Raw genomic sequence first — 19,070 nt, forward strand, 5'->3', positions numbered from 1 at the left:
TACCATGCTGTGTGAGAGCCTGCTCCAGGGGGGACACCACATTAGAAGGCGGTTTCAGCCGAATAACATTGTTGGTGACGGAGAATGCCAGTTTCACTGTCTTGATCAGCAGCTGGCCCTGCCCCTGGCCCTCTGCCCCATCGCTAGGGTGCCAAATGGAAACCAAAGTGGATTCAGACAACATGACTTCATTCGCAACATATGTGCTCTCATGAATTAGATTCCAACAATAATCCCAGAGTTCAACAGCTTCTGTTACAGGCCCCAGTCCAAACTAGGAGAGAGGTGGAGCAATCAACTCCCTTTGCTGTGTGCCAGTCTACACAGCAGCCACTAGGGTATACAAAGGCTACATCCTAGGGGAAACAAGGCTGTCTTTAAAAAGCTATCGCACATTAACTTACACTAGAATTCTGAGAACATGCAGGCACAGTAAAGATAAATGGAGAGGGAGAGAGGTAGCCCTACCTGCGGGGCTGAGCAGCCATCACCATGTCAATGGTGTCCACACCGACGCCCATGATATTAATGACTGTCTGTCCCGCCTCTGTGTAGGCCAGGCTGCAGATGCAGAGAGACTGAAGACTGGGGCTGTGATGCAAGACAGACATGTCCCCAGTTACCAGGGAGCCGCCAAGTTTATTACCGAAAGGGAAGGGCACTGTCCAAACCAAACCAAGTGGACATCAGTCATACAGCTAAGCTTTGTGACAGATAAACACACTGATCACTTTCCTTAAGTAGACTTAGGGGCACCTGAGAGATTCAGTCAGTTAACATCTGTCTCCGGCTCAGGGCATAATCTTGGGGTCCTGGGATTGAGCCCCACATCAGACTCTCTGCTCAGTGGGGAGTCTGCTTCTCCTTATCCCTCTGCCCCTCTCCACAACTTGTGCTCTCAATCTCTCTCTTTCAAATAAATGGATAAAATCTTTTTTAAAAAATGACCTGATCTTAGAAACCACCCTGAGAAGCTCTCTCAATGTCCGATTAATTAACGGATAGATTTACTGAACTGAATCATTATCAACCCACACAACGGAATGCTCAGAACAAGATAGATCTATGTGAAATGGTATGGAATGAAATTCCAGACCAGTCAATACAAGCAGAGGAAAACACCTGGCAGAAAATATACTAAATTGTAGTCATCTCTGAGAAACAGGTTTTTTTGTTTTTATTTTATTTATATTTAAGATTTTATTTATTCATGAGAGACAGAGAAAAAGAGAGAGAGAGAGAGAGGGATAGGGGTAGAGACACAGGCAGAGGGAGAAGCAGGCTCCATGCAGGGAGCCTGACGTGGGACTCAATCCCAGGTCTCCACGATCACGCCCTGCGCTGAAGGTGGCGCTAAACTTCTGAGTCACCTGGGCTGCCCACGTTTTTATTTTTAAAAGATTTTATTCATCCATTTGACAGAGAGAGTGAGCAAGCAAGCACACAAGCAGGTGGAACAGCAGGCAGAGGTTGAAGAAGGACACTTCACAGATTAGTTCCCAATGAACATGTGTAACTTTTGTAAAGACCTTAAAAACAATTTGTGTGTGTGTGCACACGCAATCTCACTGGGGACAGGCTCGTTCCCACTTCATTTCTCTTTTCAACCCACAGGGAGAAAGGATACAGTCCAGTGGAAAGCAAATCAGAACCTCAAGAGTACTGTACTGAGCTCTGGGCTCAAGCAAGCTGAGTTCTCTGGAAGAACGAGGTGGTTCTGCACAGCAGAAACCCTAATACTTTTGGGGAGTGGCAGCATCCAGGTGTACCCTGCTCGAGCAATCACCCCACTCATACCTGCCATGTAGGTCGGCCTCATGGCACAGGTTCAGGATCGCATGAATCAGCTCCAGGATCAGGCAACCTGGATTCCAAAAAAGACACAGCAATGATGTGGCCTTGTGTGATGACCCTCATCCCAAGAAAGGGGAAGACAACATCTCCAAGGAGCCAGGAGTTGCTCAGGTTTTCCCTGTGAACTCCTTCCTTACCAATCTGTTCTCTCACACCATGGGAGTTGTAACGCCACTTGTGATAGCCGGGAAGCATCTCTTTCAGCACAAACATGACACAAGGCACCAGCCCTTGACTCTGGGTACTGCCAAGCTGCCCCTACAAGAAACCATGATGTGAGGACTTACACCATTTAAGGAAGTCATTTAGCCATCAGAGATTTAACTTGAAACCCACAGGTCCACAGGAAATCGGGGCAAACTCTGGCAAACATCAGAACACTCTGGTTCAACAGGGTCCAAGCTGTGGGTTTCTCTGAAATAGGGAAAAAGACTAATAAGACAAAATTACAATGTCCCAAAAGGCAGCTACATGAAGAGGACAGGGGACTGTTAAACCTGGGGAGAGTGGAGGTACCGTAAACATGAAGGACATGGGGCTGTCAGGGACATTATGTCAGGGTCACAATGCTAGCCACGCCCTTAACCTCTACCCTGCCACTGGAATACCTGACACTGGAATACCAGAAAGGAGCTCTGATACTCATAATTCTTTGTCTAATGTTACTCATTAACATCAGCTTCCTTACCTTGAAAGTGGGGATTCTTTACTTCTGTGTGAACATATCGATCTTCATCCCTATCTCCACACAGGATGGTTTCTACCTTTGTAAGCACTCGTTCAATGATCCTTATAGGCAAGATGTAGGCTGAGTGCTTTTCATGTGTGGTCCTCTCCATAACTCCACGGAATAGAGACCATTTACTACTCCTATTTTACAGAGAGTCTAAGAAATTTTATATTCCCTTCTCAGGTCTGGACTGATCTAAGGCTGATGCAGCAGGCAGGTGGTCAACCTGAAATGTAAACCTAATTCTATGGGAATCAAAAATCTGTTTTTCAAACTGAGTTGTGATCCATTAGTGGATTGTGAAATCAGCTTATTAGAAAATAACAAAGTACCTTTTGTGTTGTCAGAGCAGCGCTGAGTTGTGAAACTCTGCTCCAGGGGTCCACACACACATATGTGCATATTGGGCCATGATATAAAACATACATATTACCTTGGGTGCCAATGAAAATAGCTTGATATTCACCAAATCATAGCTCCTGCCTCCGAGTATTACATAAATTAACACAGATAAGGTACTCCAAAAATCAGGCATACAGTCAATTCTCAATACACAGAAAACATTAACGCCATAACTTGAGGACAATTGCTGCGCCTGTAGACAAGAGGACTATAGTTGGAGAGGAAACTATTTGGATGATTCCATCTGACCGGCTCTAACCTTGACAAGAGTGGTGATTAAGCGCAGAAAGGCAACAGTGACCCCGTACTCGCCCTGGGGCTGCTCACTGTTCATCAAGAGGCTTCCGTACCCTCCAGCATTCATCCCCTCAGCGCTGGGAAAGAACAGAGGCAGAGGAATCAGGGTGGAGAAATCTTAGGGTTCCAGAAACTATCACAGAGCATTCTTGTTACTACCTAGATGGCTTGGGCCCCAAATAGAAAATCTGTGCTCAAGAATTTATCAAATCTAGGCTATTTTCTACCCCAGATGAGCATTAAAAACCTCAAAAGGCTTAAAGATCAAATAAACAAAAACGTAAACATAAAAAAAAAAATACTTGTCATAAAAGAGAAAAGAATACAAAGTAGGATATAGGAGGAGCCTGTGTAACAGTAGCTGTCCAGCAAGTACGTTCAAGTCGCTCAAGTAGCCATGAATCAAGGAAAGATACGAGTGACTACAGCCTCAGAAAGGGAAGCCAAGTCTGGATCTAGACACCTCTGGATTCTCCTGAATTTAAAGTTAACTCCCATGCACCTCAGGTGGTTGCCACTGGATACATCCACGGGGAAACTTCTTTGAAAGTAATGAAGCTAGTCTGGACCTGAAATGTGCCTGGTACTCCCATATGCTCTACCCGACCTAAGACGTGGCTTACCTAATCATCTGACTCATGTTGGAGACCTGGTGGGCCACGAAAGGTAAAAAGCCTGTGTGACGAAGATCAGTCCAGACCTGAGAAGGGAAAATAAGAGCCCAGTGTCCACATGTCTTCAGGTATACACCAAACAAGAACAACATTTTTTGGCTATGAGGAAGAGTTGGTTATCTCTCACCTTTGCTGGGTTCCGGGCAGCCAAAACAGTCAAGCAGTTGACACAAGAAGCAATGACATCCACTGGTGGGGAGATCACGGTCGTTAGCCTGGTTAAAGAACAGTGCACTATACTTGGTAAAATGAATAATACAACTTGTCCCACCACAAATATTTTCCAGTTCTCTCTGCCCAAGTCCCTCCTCTCAGCAGGGATGGAAAAACAGGAAGGCCCTCAGCTGGGGATTATTATCACCCCAGGCCTTCCCAGAGGGAAAAGAGCATGAACATTAAGCCAGTGGGTGTGTGACCAGATGCTTACCGCTGCAGCAGCATGTAGATGCGAGACGTGATGGGCAAGAGACAGTCTGCTATGGACAGATCTGTGCTGATGACCTTATGGACCAGATCAATGATGGGTCTGACCCGCTGGCAGTGCTGGATTACATCTGTAGGCAAAGAAAGCAAACACTTCCTTTAAGATCACTGAGTCGTCTCTGAGGCCCAGATAAACATTACACTTAGCCCAGTCTGGATGGTTTTCAATTTTATCTTGAGATTCTGTTTGTCCTCCAAATCTAAGCAGGGCCAGTTTTCCTCCCCACAGTCACATTTCCCGGAGCAGACCTCACCTGCGGTGGAAACGACATGCAGCAGCATTTCAATCTCACAGGTAAAGAGGGTCCAGCTGCTGTACGAGTACTCCCAGCGTACCAGGTAAGCCCTGTCATCCAGTACCACTTGGCCCACAGTGCCCTGAGGTATGCGGAGGTTGGTCTGACCCCCTAAAGGAGAGAGGAAGAAAAATGGGTCAAATACCTGAGGATACAACAGGAAAAAGTGACCAGACACCAATACTTAGTGACACAGAGATGTACACTCTCTCTTCCTAGTAGCTAACACTGATAGACTGTTTTTTACCCAAGGTATAGCCTGTGTCAGAATTCCCTTTCTTCTCAAGGCTGGAGTAATATCCCACTCTATGTATGTACCACATTCTGTTTATCAATTTCATCTGCTGGTGGACACTTATTTAAAATTGTTATTATATATATCCTTTTACCCAACCTCACTTTGAGGACTCTGTGCACTAAAAGCAAAAGCACCAGTGTATAAAGGGACACGTACCCAAGGCAGCATTGTTTGTAGTGGCAAAAACCTGACACAGCCTACATGTCCTTTAAAAGGGAAAAGATACAAAATTCTGGGAAACTAAGAATAATTCTGTAGTTACTAAAAAGAATGAGTCAGATCCATACATAAAAAAAGCAACTTGCAGAATCTACGAAAATGTACATAGTATATAAAAGGACACACACCAGCTCTTAACACTGACTATCCAACAGACATGTCTGAACAAATGAACTTTGTAAAGCATAAATCTGCACTGTTTCTCATTACAATAAACACACATTATTTTTGAAATAAAACAATCTAATGTAAAAAAGGGAGAAATGCACTAATAAGTTCTCAAAAAGCATAGTGGAGAGAAGGAACTGCTCTAAAGGCAGCTTGTATGAAAAAGTTAAAGCCAAAAAAAAAAAAAAAAGAAAAAGTTAAAGCAGCATATATGAATTCTAAACTGAGGCTGAGGAAAAGAGGCCACTCAACCGGGGTCTCTCCATCTTACCAAGAGGATAAAGGAGTTTGGACGTTTGCCTCCGCCAGAGTGTTCCATCTTCGTGGGAGACCACATCATGGGGCTTGTGCTTATAAAGTTCATTGTAGAAAGACATCTTATCCAAGAAACTATACACCTGTCAACACACAGAAAAAAATCCAGCCACGTGTTCACCTGGGGGACACACAACGGGTCCCACATCCACTTCTCTGCTCTTTAACCAAACCGTGTATGTGTGGACTCTCAAACTTCTCACAAACCTGCCTCCGCACTCCTTATAGCCCTCACCATTCTCAAACACTAAGCTCACGGACCCCTCACTATAGACAGTCCACTCTCCTGAACAGTGGGTCTCCACTACTCAAATGTCATCGACTGTGTGGCTTTGTTAGTTATTCCCTCGTGTCTACTGTTATTCTCGGCCAATGAGATAGTAAGGAACTTTATATGTTGTCCTACTCCCACAGCATCTACAACAGGTACTTATTTTATAGAACTGAGGCACTAACTCTGGCACTGTTCATTCAACTTCAGACTAATTCTTGCTGTGGTAGTGGCACCCCAAAAAATATCTCCCACACTCTGAATTCAGGCATCTAACTGAACCACCTACCTTTTTGGCAGTGGACTTCCCTGACACGAGGGCTCGTAGCAATTGCAGGAGTGGGGAGAGGAGATGGGGGAACATCCCACATACACTGTCCAGAATGATCCCAAGCCCAGAGGTCGGCTCCTATGGTGGAAGGAGAGAAATCACTGACCTTCATGTTATCCATGAAATTAACACATCTCTGAAGTGCCCAGCAATCTTAAGAAAACCTCAAATCAATCCTTTCCTTCAGACAGACATCTCTCCTCCCTTAACAATTTAGTAAGACTTCCATATGTTCATTGAAAATGACTATCAACAGCAGATCTTGTTAGGACCTGAAAAGAGAACACCACTGCCTCCAGTGACCTTTTCCTGGCCATCCTCCCTCTAGGAAGACAACGGTGTTCAACTCTGCGTGACATGTTGCCAATAAGATAAAAACCATCCAACAACATGTCAGCATTTAGCTACCACACATGGGCAACAGATCCTCAATCTAAATATTGCTTTATACCATCTTCTCCCAAGGAACGGTGTAAGAATGGATAGTAATTCCAGAAGGGGGGGGAAGACATATAGGCATATCAATCAAGCCACAGCACAGAGGAGAACAGATTTATTCATCAGCTGGACCCTGGGCTTTGGGCTATTGTCAATGCTAAGCCTAAGTACTGGTTAGAAACTGTTCACTCCAAAGCTAAATTCTTATCTAACCAGTTACAATACTCTGACAACTCAGAGTTACAATCCCCCAACAGCATGTTCAAGAGTTATAGTAATACTGGTGTTTGAGACTGTCCATGTGAACAAAGACTTGATGTATAGGAGAGAACATGCTGGTTAGTAATACAGGCTACAGTCTTACATCAGCCAGAATTGCTTCCTGATCCTAACTATTTGTCTAGCCGTGTGACCTTGGACTAATCATTTCACATCTCTGAGCATCACCTTTCCTCATATGCAAAATGGTGATGATGATGGTAATTCTACTCTACAGATTTTTATAAAGATTAATGTGAAAAGACAATTGCTTAATATCAGACATATTGCGAAATAAATGCCTGATAAATTATTTCGCTAAAAGAATATCTTAGCATAATTCCCTCGGACACACTTACTGTTCCCCAGAATAGTTCTGGAAGAGAAGGGTCTGCCAGGACTTCACATGCTGTGTCTATTACATCCTGTTGGGGGGAGGAGGGAGAAAATAGCTTATTTGCCCTCGTTGACCAAGTCTTATCTTTTTTTTATTGTATTCTATTCAAATAAAAACACCAACAATACTTTCACATACTATGTCAGAAAGAACCCTGGGATTAGAAAAGTAAGATTATATCCTGTCTAGGGTGTATATTATATCTGTTGTATGGTGTTAGGTAAGTTAACCTCTCAGAACTTCAAAATCCTTATAAAATGGTGACAATATTATCCGCTTCACAGTATCACTGTAAGGACTAAATGAGATAATGTATGAAGCGGACTATAAATTTTAAGATGCCATGTAAATGGGAGGTATTACTAGGGTCCACTAAACTGTTCTCCTAAGGGGCGAGAATAATACCTTTTTAGGTTTCTTTAATCCTCAGCACCTAGCACAGAACACTGGGAATGTACCAGGTATGTATAGGACTCTTCCAGCCCAGATATGTTAATATCAAGACTCCAGGTATGCAATAGGGTCCCAATGTGACCAGAATTTTGGCAAAGGATGGAAAGCTTACTCTGTGCCCCTAGAGATTTAGAATGGGAGTCTTCCAGTTAATACCAATTTCTTTTCTAATGATAAGAAATCTTCATTTATAGCAACTTCACCAAATTTTTTCAATTTCCAAAACAAGTCATTAAAAACAAATACAATGACTTAATTAAAAAAGAACTGCTCAAACAGCACTTTCCAATGCAAGGAACCATGGTTCCTTGGAGAAATGGCAGATTCCAGGTCTGGGGCAAGAATCTCATAAGATAATCCTACAACATTGTATCGTACCCTAAAGCAATCGAGCTATCAAAGTACGTGAACGTAGTGTCAGACAAACTCAGAAGCTCATCAAAAAGAGTTCTTACTGGCCAAAGGTGGGCAACCTGAGCATAAGGATAGTAACTGTAGTGGATTAAAAGACAGCTAACAAGTTTATACACTTCACAACAATGTGTAAAAATTTAAAAACGTCACTAACCACATTAGGACTTTGTAGGATGGTAGGAAAAATTGGTACATAGGAAAATAAGCATGTATAGTACTTTATACCAGAGTATCAGATAGCTAATAGCTAATGAGAGCAGATGTTGAGGTAAAACTGATACAGAATATTAATTTTAGGTGTACAACATAATGATCTAATATTTGCATATACTGTGAAACGCACTTTTCTATAGCAACCTTCCAACCAATAAAAAGAGAAAAGATAGGGATGCCTGGGTGGCTCAGTGGTTTAGCACCTGCCTTTGGCCCAGGGTGTGATCCTGGAATCCCAGGATCAAGTCCCACATCGGGCTCCCTGTGTGGAGCCTGCCTCTCTCTCTGCCTATGTCTCTGCCTCTCCTTTCTCTCTGTGTCTCTCATGAATAAATAAATCTTAAAAAACAAAGGAAAGGAAAGGAAAGGAAAGGAAAGGAAAGGAAAGGAAAGGAAAGGAAAGGAAAGGAAAGGAAAGGAAAGGAAAGGAAAGGAAAGAAAAGAAAGAAAAGAAAAACTTAAACCTTGACATATTTGAAAATATTGTTTGTTTAGATGTAAAGGTATATGATTGTAAAGTTTTACTAGCTCCTATTCTGGTTCATCAAATATTCATAGATGAAACTAAATGATGTCAGAGATTTGCTTCAAAATAAGGAGGGAAAGGGCAAGATCTGCTGTCAGTTGATACTTTGGAAGCTGATGATAGGACCATTTAAGAGTTTGTTACACAATTTTGTCTTCTTTGATGTAGGTTTAAAATGTTTCTTTTTTTTTTTTTTTTTTAGTTATTTATTCATTAGAGACACACAGAGAGAGGGAGAGACAGAGAGAGGGAGAAGCAGGCTCCATGTAGGCAGCCCGATGTGGGACTCGATCTGGGGACTCCCAGATCATGCCCTGAGCCAAAGGCTAACACTCAACCACTGAGCCACCCAGGCATCCCTAAAATGTTTCATGTTTTAAAAACATTGCAGAAGGGATCCCTGGGTGGCGCAGCGGTTTGGCGCCTGCCTTTGGCCCAGGGCACGATCCTGGAGACCTGAGATCGAATCCCATGTCGGGCTCCCAGTGCATGGAGCTTGCTTCTCCCTCTGCCTATGTCTCTGCCTCTCTCTCTCTCTCTCTCTCTCTGTGTGACTATCATAAATAAATAAAAATTAAAAAAAAAAAAAAAACATTGCAGAAGAATATTTATTAGCACCCACAGATGTTTAGGACAGCTGTACTATCCCAAAATGAAATTACAAAGCAGTATATACACTGTGATTCTACTTTTAGAGAAGATTTATTATATTTTTAACATATACCCACAAACACACATACACACACACAGAAAATGTTTGGAAATGTTAATATCAAAATATTAAGAGAGATTATCCTATGTGGTGGGATTACACTTTTTTCTTTTTATCAGCACTTTCTGATTTTTCTGTCATTAATCTGTATCTTTTGTATAATACAAATGAAAAGAAACAGCAATAAACAAATTAACACCTGAGATATGTGAGTGTGTGTGATATCAGTTCCATATCTTAGAGATACTGACTGCAAAGCCAGGCAGTGTAGACAGCCTCACAAAAGCCAGATACCGACCTGCTGATTGCCCAGTGTGTGCAGCTCCAGTGAGGTCAGAACGAAAGAAAGGAGTCCGTAGACACACATGCATGCAGTGCTGGTGGTACACTGTAATGGCAAAGGAGTCAGTGACTAATTCTGAATAACGAAACTCTTTCCCCAGATTCAGCAAAATCCTACACTTTAATATAGTCTCTCTAAACAAATGGGAAGGGAATCCAAGGCTTTGTAATTGTCCTAATTTAGACCCAAAATCAGGAAGACAAGGGGAAAAATGAAAATGCAGGAACCATAAAGATCACCACACAGCCAATAATAAATTCAAAAGGGAACCATTTTCAAAGTGATCAGTTTTCGTGGGGAAGAAAACCACATGCAGTCTAGAGAAAAGATAGAGTCTCTATGTGCTGATATGAATGATGCAGCTGCCTGAACGGTCACCAAGATAAATCAACCAGTGCCAGCCAGTGGGGCCTGCCGGTTGAAATTTCCTGCTCATGGGTCAAAACAAGCTCACTAAACAGTGCTTCTGAAATTAAGCCCCAGTACAACAAGACTCAAGAGAATGGCTAATTTATCCTGCTATGGACTAATGAGTAGGCTCCCAAAAAAGATTTCTCCAGTCAATGTGGTCAAAAGCTATCTTCCAGATTACCATACTGGCATAGTATACTATACTGGCAGAGTCAGACACCATGGGTTCAAATTGTACCTACCACTAACTGGCAGTTATTGTTCCTGTGGGCAAATTACATCTCCATGAGTCTCAATTTCCTAATATGTAAAATAGAATGAAAATGCTAGTGCAAAGAAATGGTGAAAATAAAGGAAGAATGAAATAAGAGAATGCAGAGGGTGCTGATAACAGTGTCTAGTCCTACTAAATGCTCTACAAAGTTAGAAACAACATAGTCATCATTTTCCACATTACTATTACACAATATTATTACTACCATCATGATTCATTAACAAGCTTCTGCCCGCTCTCTGGTATACTTTTGCTCAAACACCAATAGCCCGAGCCTCACATCATTTCCCCCACTGGCCAGTGAGCGGAGCAGTCGGGTCAGGTACTGAAAGACATTCAGCTGGATGGCTGTGCCACCTATCTTCCGGACAACACTGCTTGTCTCTTCTGGATGCAGGGTGTGACGGAGAAGAGCCCAGGCCAAAAGCACTGGGGCATGATGTGGAATGTCCCCAAAGGTCAACATCAAACGGTCCATATCCTGATGAAAAGAAAAAAAAAATCTGCATCACTGAAAAGAGAAAGGGTCAGAGCCCTCCACAGGACCCTACGTCACATTTAGTATGTCTTCCATTTGTCCACAGCGGCCCCTTGTCCTATTCTGGGAAATTACTCTATCCCAACCCCCAGCCACCTCACTAATAATAAACCCCTCCATTACTCTTCCTTAACTGCACAATCTTTTATTTTTATTTTTTTAATTTTTATTTATTTATGATAGTCACAGAGAGAGAGGCAGAGACACAGGCAGAGGGAGAAGCAGGCTCCATGCACCGGGAGCCCGATGTGGGATTCGATCCCGGGTCTCCAGGATCACGCCCTGGGCCAAAGGCAGGCGCCAAACCGCAGCGCCACCCAGGGATCCCCACAATCTTTTTCTCCTAATTTTAAGTCATTTTAACGTAACATTATAGAATACATATTCAAATGGAATTTTCTTTAGAAAGTTTCCTGAGTCTTCTTGAACTTTCTCTGGTCTTTCCCCGCTTTCTGTCTAACCATCACCCCATCTCAATGTGCTTCCCCTTTGCTCTTCTTGCACAAGGTCCAGAAACAAAGACAAGCCCCATGGTTCTATCCTTGGGCCTCTTTTGTCCTGATGCCACCTCTCTGAGTGACTCTACTCACTCTCACAGACTCAACTACCACCAATGTGCAGAAAACTGAAATCGGAGATTTCTTACAGCTCCAATTAACTTAACAATGTAGAACTTCAAATTCCACCACTAGGAAAATTTTATGTAGTAGTATAGTTTAGTGGTTAAAAACATTATCCTGATTATAAACTGTGTAAAAAGAGAAAAGAGGCTATTCCAAGTTCACCTGACAAATAAGCCCATCCTGGGCAAACTGGTGCAGTTCTCTTCGGTCATCCAAAGCACACTTATGCAAGGATTCAATATCCATGCCTTCCACCAGGATAAGGGCACTGAAGTAGCTGGAAAGAAAAAGCGTATTATGGTGTCATGTGTGTTACTCTGAACCTTGCTGGAGAATAAGGTGAAACATTATAGACACTTTATTATCAAAAAAATTACTAATGGTTTTCTCTGCTTTTTTTTTCACACTAGGTTTTCTAAACCTGCATGTATTTTACACTTCCAGCACACTTCAGTTTGTCCAGCCACATTTAAATACTTGACAATCAAAAGGGGGCTTGTGCCTGCCAAAGCACAGATCCTGTACTGGAAGTTTCCACAGCCGCCAATTACAAGTGACCCAGGTAAACCGTCTCATCACTCAAGTGTGTATCTGTTCAGAGAGGAAACTGGCCTCAAACCGTAGATCTACCCATGCAAACCACTGTAACATCATCCTTTTTGTAAAACTGAGTTCCTCCTCACAGACACAGATGCAAAGAGTCAGTTCACCCCAGAGGATACACCAAGAGAGCAGGTAAGAAAATGCTCAATGTCAGAGATAACTAGGGAAAGGCAAATTAGTGCAGCAAAAGAGATCAAACTGAGGGGGATGATAGATAATAACACAGGTTTGCAAGATTGTGGGGAAACTGGTTCTCTCCTCCCACTGTCAGTGAAGTATAAATTGGTACAGCCTTTTGCACAGGACAACTTGGCAATATTTTGTAATACAGACGTACATACCATTCAACCCAACAATTGTATTTCTAGATCTTTTAGAGTCATGTTCACCCAGATGCACAGACAGGCTTGTAAAGAGTGTTCTTTACAGCACCGTTTGAAATATCCAAAATAGCTAACCACCTGCCATTAGGGAAATTGTTAAATAAATATTCCTACAGTGTACTAACATGCAGTAGCTAAAAAACATCCTGAGGTGAAAAGAGTTCCAGGACATCTAGTTATGTGAAAAATTAAGTTGTTTATTTTTTATTTTTATTTTTTTAAAGATTTTATTTATTTATTCATGAGAGACACAGAGAGAGAGAGAGGGGCAGAGACACAGGCAGAGGGAAAAGCAGGCTCCATGCAGGGAGCCTGACGTGGACTCGATCCCGGGTCTCTAGGATCACACCCTGGGCTGCAGGCGGCACTAAACTGCTGCGCCACCAGGGCTGCCCTGAAAAATTAAGTTGTAAAAAAACTATTATTTATATCAAAAAACATAAACATGGCAGCCTGGGTGGCTCAGCGGTTTAGCCAGCCCAGGGCGTGATCCTGGAGACCTGGGATCAAGTCCCACGTCGGGCTTCCTGCATGGAGCCTGCTTCTCCCTCTGCCTGTGTCTCTGCCTCTCCCTCTCTCTCTCTCTGTGTCTCTCATGAATAAATAAATAAATTAAAAAAAAACATGAACGATATCTTTTTGTATATCTGAAAAAAAGATATAGATCTATCCATTGCCATAAAATTCAAAGTCCACAGACGATGACCTCAAAGAGGGCAGAGGACACATTCACCTTGTCATTGTCTTCTTAGCATTTGCACTGGCTTACCACTGATATTCACCACATTTTTTGTTAAATGGATGAACCTCTTATATGAAGTTAATAAAATACTAGGGCAGCCTGGGTGGCTCAGCGGTTTAGTGCCGCCTTCAGCCCAGAGCCTGATCCTGATCCTGGAGACCCGGGATCGAGTTCCACGTCAGGCTCCCAGCATGCAGCCTTCTTCTCCCTCTGCCTGTGTCTCTGCCTCTCTCTCTCTCTCTCTCTCTCTCTGTCTCTCATGAATAAATAAATAAATCTTAAAAAAAAAGGCAATAAAATACTAGAATGCAATACTTATTTTGAGAAAACATGTCCCTCTCAATCTGAGTCTTTACTCCCCATAGGACTTGGAACATGGTAGTACACTTATCTGTTTCCCTACCACTAAGTGAAAAGTACATCTAGACGGCCCCTCACCCATTCACAGGATCACTGTATCAGTGCTCTAAACATTGTACAAGTTTTGTAGTCTCAACGCATTCAGACTTACCCAATTCGATCCACAAAAGGATCCATGGTTTCATCTACCAGGTGCCTGTTGGTCTGCCTACTACCAAATCCTTGCTCTTTAAACATCTTGGTTAATGCCAACAGGTCACTAGGTGCCATCTCAAAGTACGCATAATAAAGGAAAATAATTTCCAGCAGCATGGACTGTTCCCGAAGGCATTGAACAAACCAGCGAGACACCTGGCGCTCAGTCTGCACAATCCATGAAGAAAAGAATCAGAGAATTAAGGTCAGATTTTAAAACATATTTATGGGGGTAGGGGGATGGGGTAACTGGGTGATGGGCATTAAGGAGGGCATGTGATATAATAAGCACTGGCTGTTATATAAGACTGATTAATCACTGAACTCTACCTCTAAAACCAATAATATATGTTAATTGAATTTAAAGAAAAAAGAAAAAAACATTAAAAATTTTTAAGTTACTTTTTATTAGACAATACATGTATAAAAAGAGAGTAAAAAAATGTCTCCCTCTTTGCCATATATCAAGAAATCTGTTAAAAAGCTTAAAGCAGGGCAGCCCCGGTGACGCAGCGGTTTAGCAGTGCCTGCAGCCCAGGGCGTGATCTTGGAGACCCTGGATCGAGTCCCACATCGGGCTCTCTGTATGATGCCTGCTTCTCCCTCTGCCTGTGACTCTGCCTCCCTCTCTCTCTGTCTCTATGAATAAATAAATAAATAAAACCTTAAAAATAAATAAATAAATAAAAATAAAGAGCTTAAAGCAAAAGGATTTGGGAGAGACACCAAAAAAGTCTCCCTCCCTACAATTCCCATTGCCCAGTCATCCAAACCTGTCACCAGAGGCAACCACCATTAAAGGTTTGTGTTTCTCCTCCCAGTTAAATACCATATACACTCATTTATTCCTTCATTCATTTATTCTAAGGTCTATCTATCTACCTACCTGCCTACCCATCCATCCATTCACTCATCCATCTCTAAACCAAATATACTATACAAATTATTCTGTACTTTACTTTTCTCAAATAACATCGTATCTTACAAATCATTTCTGTTCAACGTACATTAAGAATTTCCTTTTCACCAGTCCCCTCGTTATTTTTAATATAATGTAGTACTCCACTGCATGGAAATGCCGTATTTTTATTCATATATTTTGCTATAATTTAAACAACTCCCTTGGATGTACAAACAAGTGTTGGTAAAGATGTAGAGAAAAATGAACTCTTGTGCACTGTCAGGATTCTAAACTGGTGCAGCCACTATGGAAAACAGTATGGAGGTTCCTCAAACAATTAAAAAACAGAGGGACACCTGGGTGGCTCTGACTGAGGTGGGACACCTCAGTTAGGCATCTGACTCTTGCTTTCAGCTCAGGTCATGATCTCAGGGTCATGAGATCGAGCCCTGTGTCAGGCTCTGTGCTGAGAGTGGAGTCTGCTTGGGACTCTCACTCCCTCTCCCTCTGCCCCTCCGTGCCTCATTCATACTCTCCCTAAAAACAAACAAACAAACAAACAAACAAAACAGCACAATTAAAAAACAGAAATGCCATATGATCCAATAATTTCACTACTGAGTATTTACCCAAAAAAAATGAAAACACTAATTCAAAAAGATATAAGCAGGGGTGCCTGGGTGGCTCAGTTGGTTAAGTGTCTGTGTTCAGCTCAGGTCATGATCCTCCCTGCTCAGCAGGGAGTCTGCTTCTCCCTCTCCCTTTCTCCCCTTGCCTCTGCCTCTCCCCCTGCTCATGCATGCACATGCTCTCTCTCTCTTTCAAATAGATAAATAAAATCTTTAAAAAGAATGAACAAACAGGGATCCCTGGGTGGCGCAGCGGTTTGGCGCCTGCCTTTGGCCCAGGGCGCGATCCTGGAGACCCGGGATCGAATCCCACGTTGGGCTGCCGGTGCATGGAGCCTGCTTCTCCCTCTGCCTGTGTCTCTGTGCCTCTCTCTCTCTCTGTGACTATCATAAATAAATAAAAATTAAAAAAAAAAAAAAAAAAAAGAATGAACAAACAAAAGATGCACCCCTATGTTTACTGAAGCATTACTTACAATAGCAAAGACAGGGAAGCAACCTATGTGTCCAATAATAAACAAATAAAGAAGATATGGTAGGTGCACAGGTGCACTGGAATTCTACACAGCCACAAAAAGAATGAGATGTTGCCATTTGCAATAACATGGATGGACCTAGAAGGTATTATGTATGCTAAGTGAAGTGAATTAGACTGAGAAAGACAAATACCATATGACTTTATTCATATCTGGAATAAAAAAAAACAAAACAAGTGAAGAAATAAACAAAAAACAGAACCAGGCCTATAAATACAGAGAACAAACTGATGGTTGCCAGAAGGAAAGTGGGTGGAAGACAGGCAAAATAGGTGAAAAGGAGTGGGAGACACAGGCTTCCAGTTGTGGAATGAGTAAGTCATGAGAATAAAGGCACAGAATAGAAATATAGTCAATGGCGCTATAATAACATTGTTTGGTGACAGATGGTAGCTACGTTTGTGGTGACCACAGCATAACATAAAAAAATGGTAAATCACTATGCTGTACACCAGTGTCACCTACATTCCAAAAAATTAAAAATAAATTTTAAAAATGTATGATTGACAACAAATATACAAAAAAATTGGCAAAACCTCAGATCCAAATATCTCAACCTGACTAGTATTTCTCACCAGCACACTCAACTACTTCCAAATACACATTCTTTTTACGTGTACAGGGTAGATCCACCAAGATAGATAATATAATGGGCCATAACCCATGGGATAGTAAATTTTAAAAGATTTAAATGATACAGAGTGTGTTCTTTTTTTCTTTTTAAGATTTTATTCATTTATTCATGAGAGAGACAGAGAGAGAGGCAGAGACACAGGCAGAGGGAGAAGCAGGCTCCATGCAGGGAGCCTGACATGGGACTTGATCCCAGGTCACCAGGATCAGGCCCTGGGCTGAAGGGGGCGCTAAACCACTGAGACACCCGGGCTGCCTGAGTGTATGTTCTTTAATGATAATGGAGTCAAATTAAAAACCAGCAGGTTATCCATTGTTTGGAAATTAAACAACACACTCACAGTAATAATGAAAGGGTCAAAGAATATCACAAGGGGAATTAGAAACTATTTTGAATGAATGACAGTGAAAATACAGCATTTCAAGATTTTTAGGATATAGCTAAAAGCAATACTGACATCATCTCTGGTTATTTAATAAGAATGTTCTAAAATCTATTAGATATCTAAGTTTCTAACTTAAAAATTAGAAAAAGAGCAAATTAAATCCAAAATAAATAAACAGAAAGAAATACTAAAGAGCAGAAACCAGCATAATATAAAATGGACAAGCAATAGAGAAATATGAAGACAAAACTACCATTATCAGAAATCAGAAGACATCATCACAGATCCTCCAAAGAGTAAAAGCATAACAAGAAAATATTATCAGCTTTATACAAATAAGTTTGGCTACTTAGATGATATCATTACATCCCTTGAAACACAAAAAATTACCAAAACTGACCCAAAAAGAAATAGCAAACGTGAACAGCTCTCTAATAATTACAGAAAACTGAATTCCAAATTAAAAACTTGAGAGTGCCTGGCTAATTCAATCAGAAGAGCATGCAACTCTTGATCTCAGAGTCATGAGTTCGAGCCCCATATTGGGTGTAGAGCTTACATAAATAAATATTAACTGATTGTTTGACTAATTAATTAAAAACTTGCCCATAAAGAAAGCTGTAGGCTGAGATGGTTTCACTGGTAAATTGTCATACATTTAAGGAAGAAATAATACCAGCACTACAAAAATTCTTTCAGAAAATAGAGGAAAAAGGAAAATTTTTCTTTTCTGAAAAGTTCTTTCTTTTCTGAAAGTTTTATATCATAACTTATGATATAACTTATGAACTTTCTTTTCTGAAAGTTCTATATAATAACTTATTTTATGAAGCCAATATTACACTAATACCAAAACCAGACAAAGACGTGACAAGAAAACTACAGTTTAATATCCCTCATGAACAGAGACTAACAAATTTTTTTTTAATTTTATTTATTTATGATAGTTACAGAGAGAGAAAGGCAGAGACACAGGCAGAGGGAGAAGCAGGCTCCATGCACCGGGAGCCCGACGTGGGATTCGATCCCGGGTCTCCAGGATCACGCCCTGGGCCAAAGGCAGGCGTCAAACCGCTGCGCCACCCAGGGATCCCGAGACTAACAAAATTTTAGCAAGACAAATCCAACAATATATAAAGAGCAAAATATATCATAACTAAGAAGAGTTTATGCCAGGAATTCAAGATTGATCTGACATCCAAAAACTCCATGTAATTCACAATAGAGCAAAAGAGAAAAGCCGTAAGGTCACTTCAATAAATGCAAAACAAATGGACAGGATTTAACAGTCATTTATAATAAAAAATAAAACCCTCAACAAATGTAAAAGGTAATTTGTTCATTTTGATAATGAACACTACAAAAATAATTTACAACAACACATTCAATGGTAAATGACTAAATGCTTTCTACCCAAGATCATGAACAAGGTAAGAATGTCGGCTCTCCTATCACTTCTATTCATCACTATACTGGAGGCCCTAATCAGCTAATAAGGCAAGAGAAAAATAAAAGGCATACAGATTTGAAAAGAAGTTAAATTGTCATTTACAGACAACACGATCAAGTATATTAGAAAATCCTATCAGAAGAAACCCACTTAGTGGAGCACGTAGGTGTCTCAGTCGGATGAACATCCGACTCGTTGATTTCAGCTCAGGTCATGATCTCAGGGTCATGGGATCAGGCCCATATTAGGCTCCATGCTCCAAAGGGAGTCTGCTTGGGATTCTCTCTCCTCCCTCTCCCGCTCCCTCCACGACA

The 19,070-nt window shown here is 41.5% G+C and overlaps 1 protein-coding gene across 1 annotated transcript in view; it reads right to left on the minus strand.

Annotated features, from left to right (window-relative positions):
* The window catches only part of NUP188 (nucleoporin 188), a 54,967-nt gene that overhangs the window by 15,004 nt on the left and 20,893 nt on the right, over positions 1–19,070 (minus strand). Inside the window, exons 9-24 of the mRNA XM_025475410.3 lie at positions 14,178–14,389; positions 12,101–12,215; positions 11,058–11,258; positions 10,048–10,137; positions 7,394–7,459; positions 6,297–6,416; positions 5,693–5,819; positions 4,695–4,847; positions 4,385–4,511; positions 4,085–4,172; positions 3,907–3,983; positions 3,246–3,360; positions 1,992–2,112; positions 1,798–1,864; positions 469–591; positions 4–143 (exon numbers count right to left, since the gene is read on the minus strand). Coding sequence (XP_025331195.1) covers positions 4–143; positions 469–591; positions 1,798–1,864; positions 1,992–2,112; positions 3,246–3,360; positions 3,907–3,983; positions 4,085–4,172; positions 4,385–4,511; positions 4,695–4,847; positions 5,693–5,819; positions 6,297–6,416; positions 7,394–7,459; positions 10,048–10,137; positions 11,058–11,258; positions 12,101–12,215; positions 14,178–14,389 — 1,942 coding nt within the window. The remainder of the gene's footprint in view (positions 1–3; positions 144–468; positions 592–1,797; positions 1,865–1,991; positions 2,113–3,245; positions 3,361–3,906; positions 3,984–4,084; positions 4,173–4,384; positions 4,512–4,694; positions 4,848–5,692; positions 5,820–6,296; positions 6,417–7,393; positions 7,460–10,047; positions 10,138–11,057; positions 11,259–12,100; positions 12,216–14,177; positions 14,390–19,070) is intronic.

The sequence above is a fragment of the Canis lupus genome, chromosome 9 (genome assembly GCF_003254725.2).
Source record: "Canis lupus dingo isolate Sandy chromosome 9, ASM325472v2, whole genome shotgun sequence".
Lineage (NCBI taxonomy): Eukaryota > Metazoa > Chordata > Mammalia > Carnivora > Canidae > Canis > Canis lupus.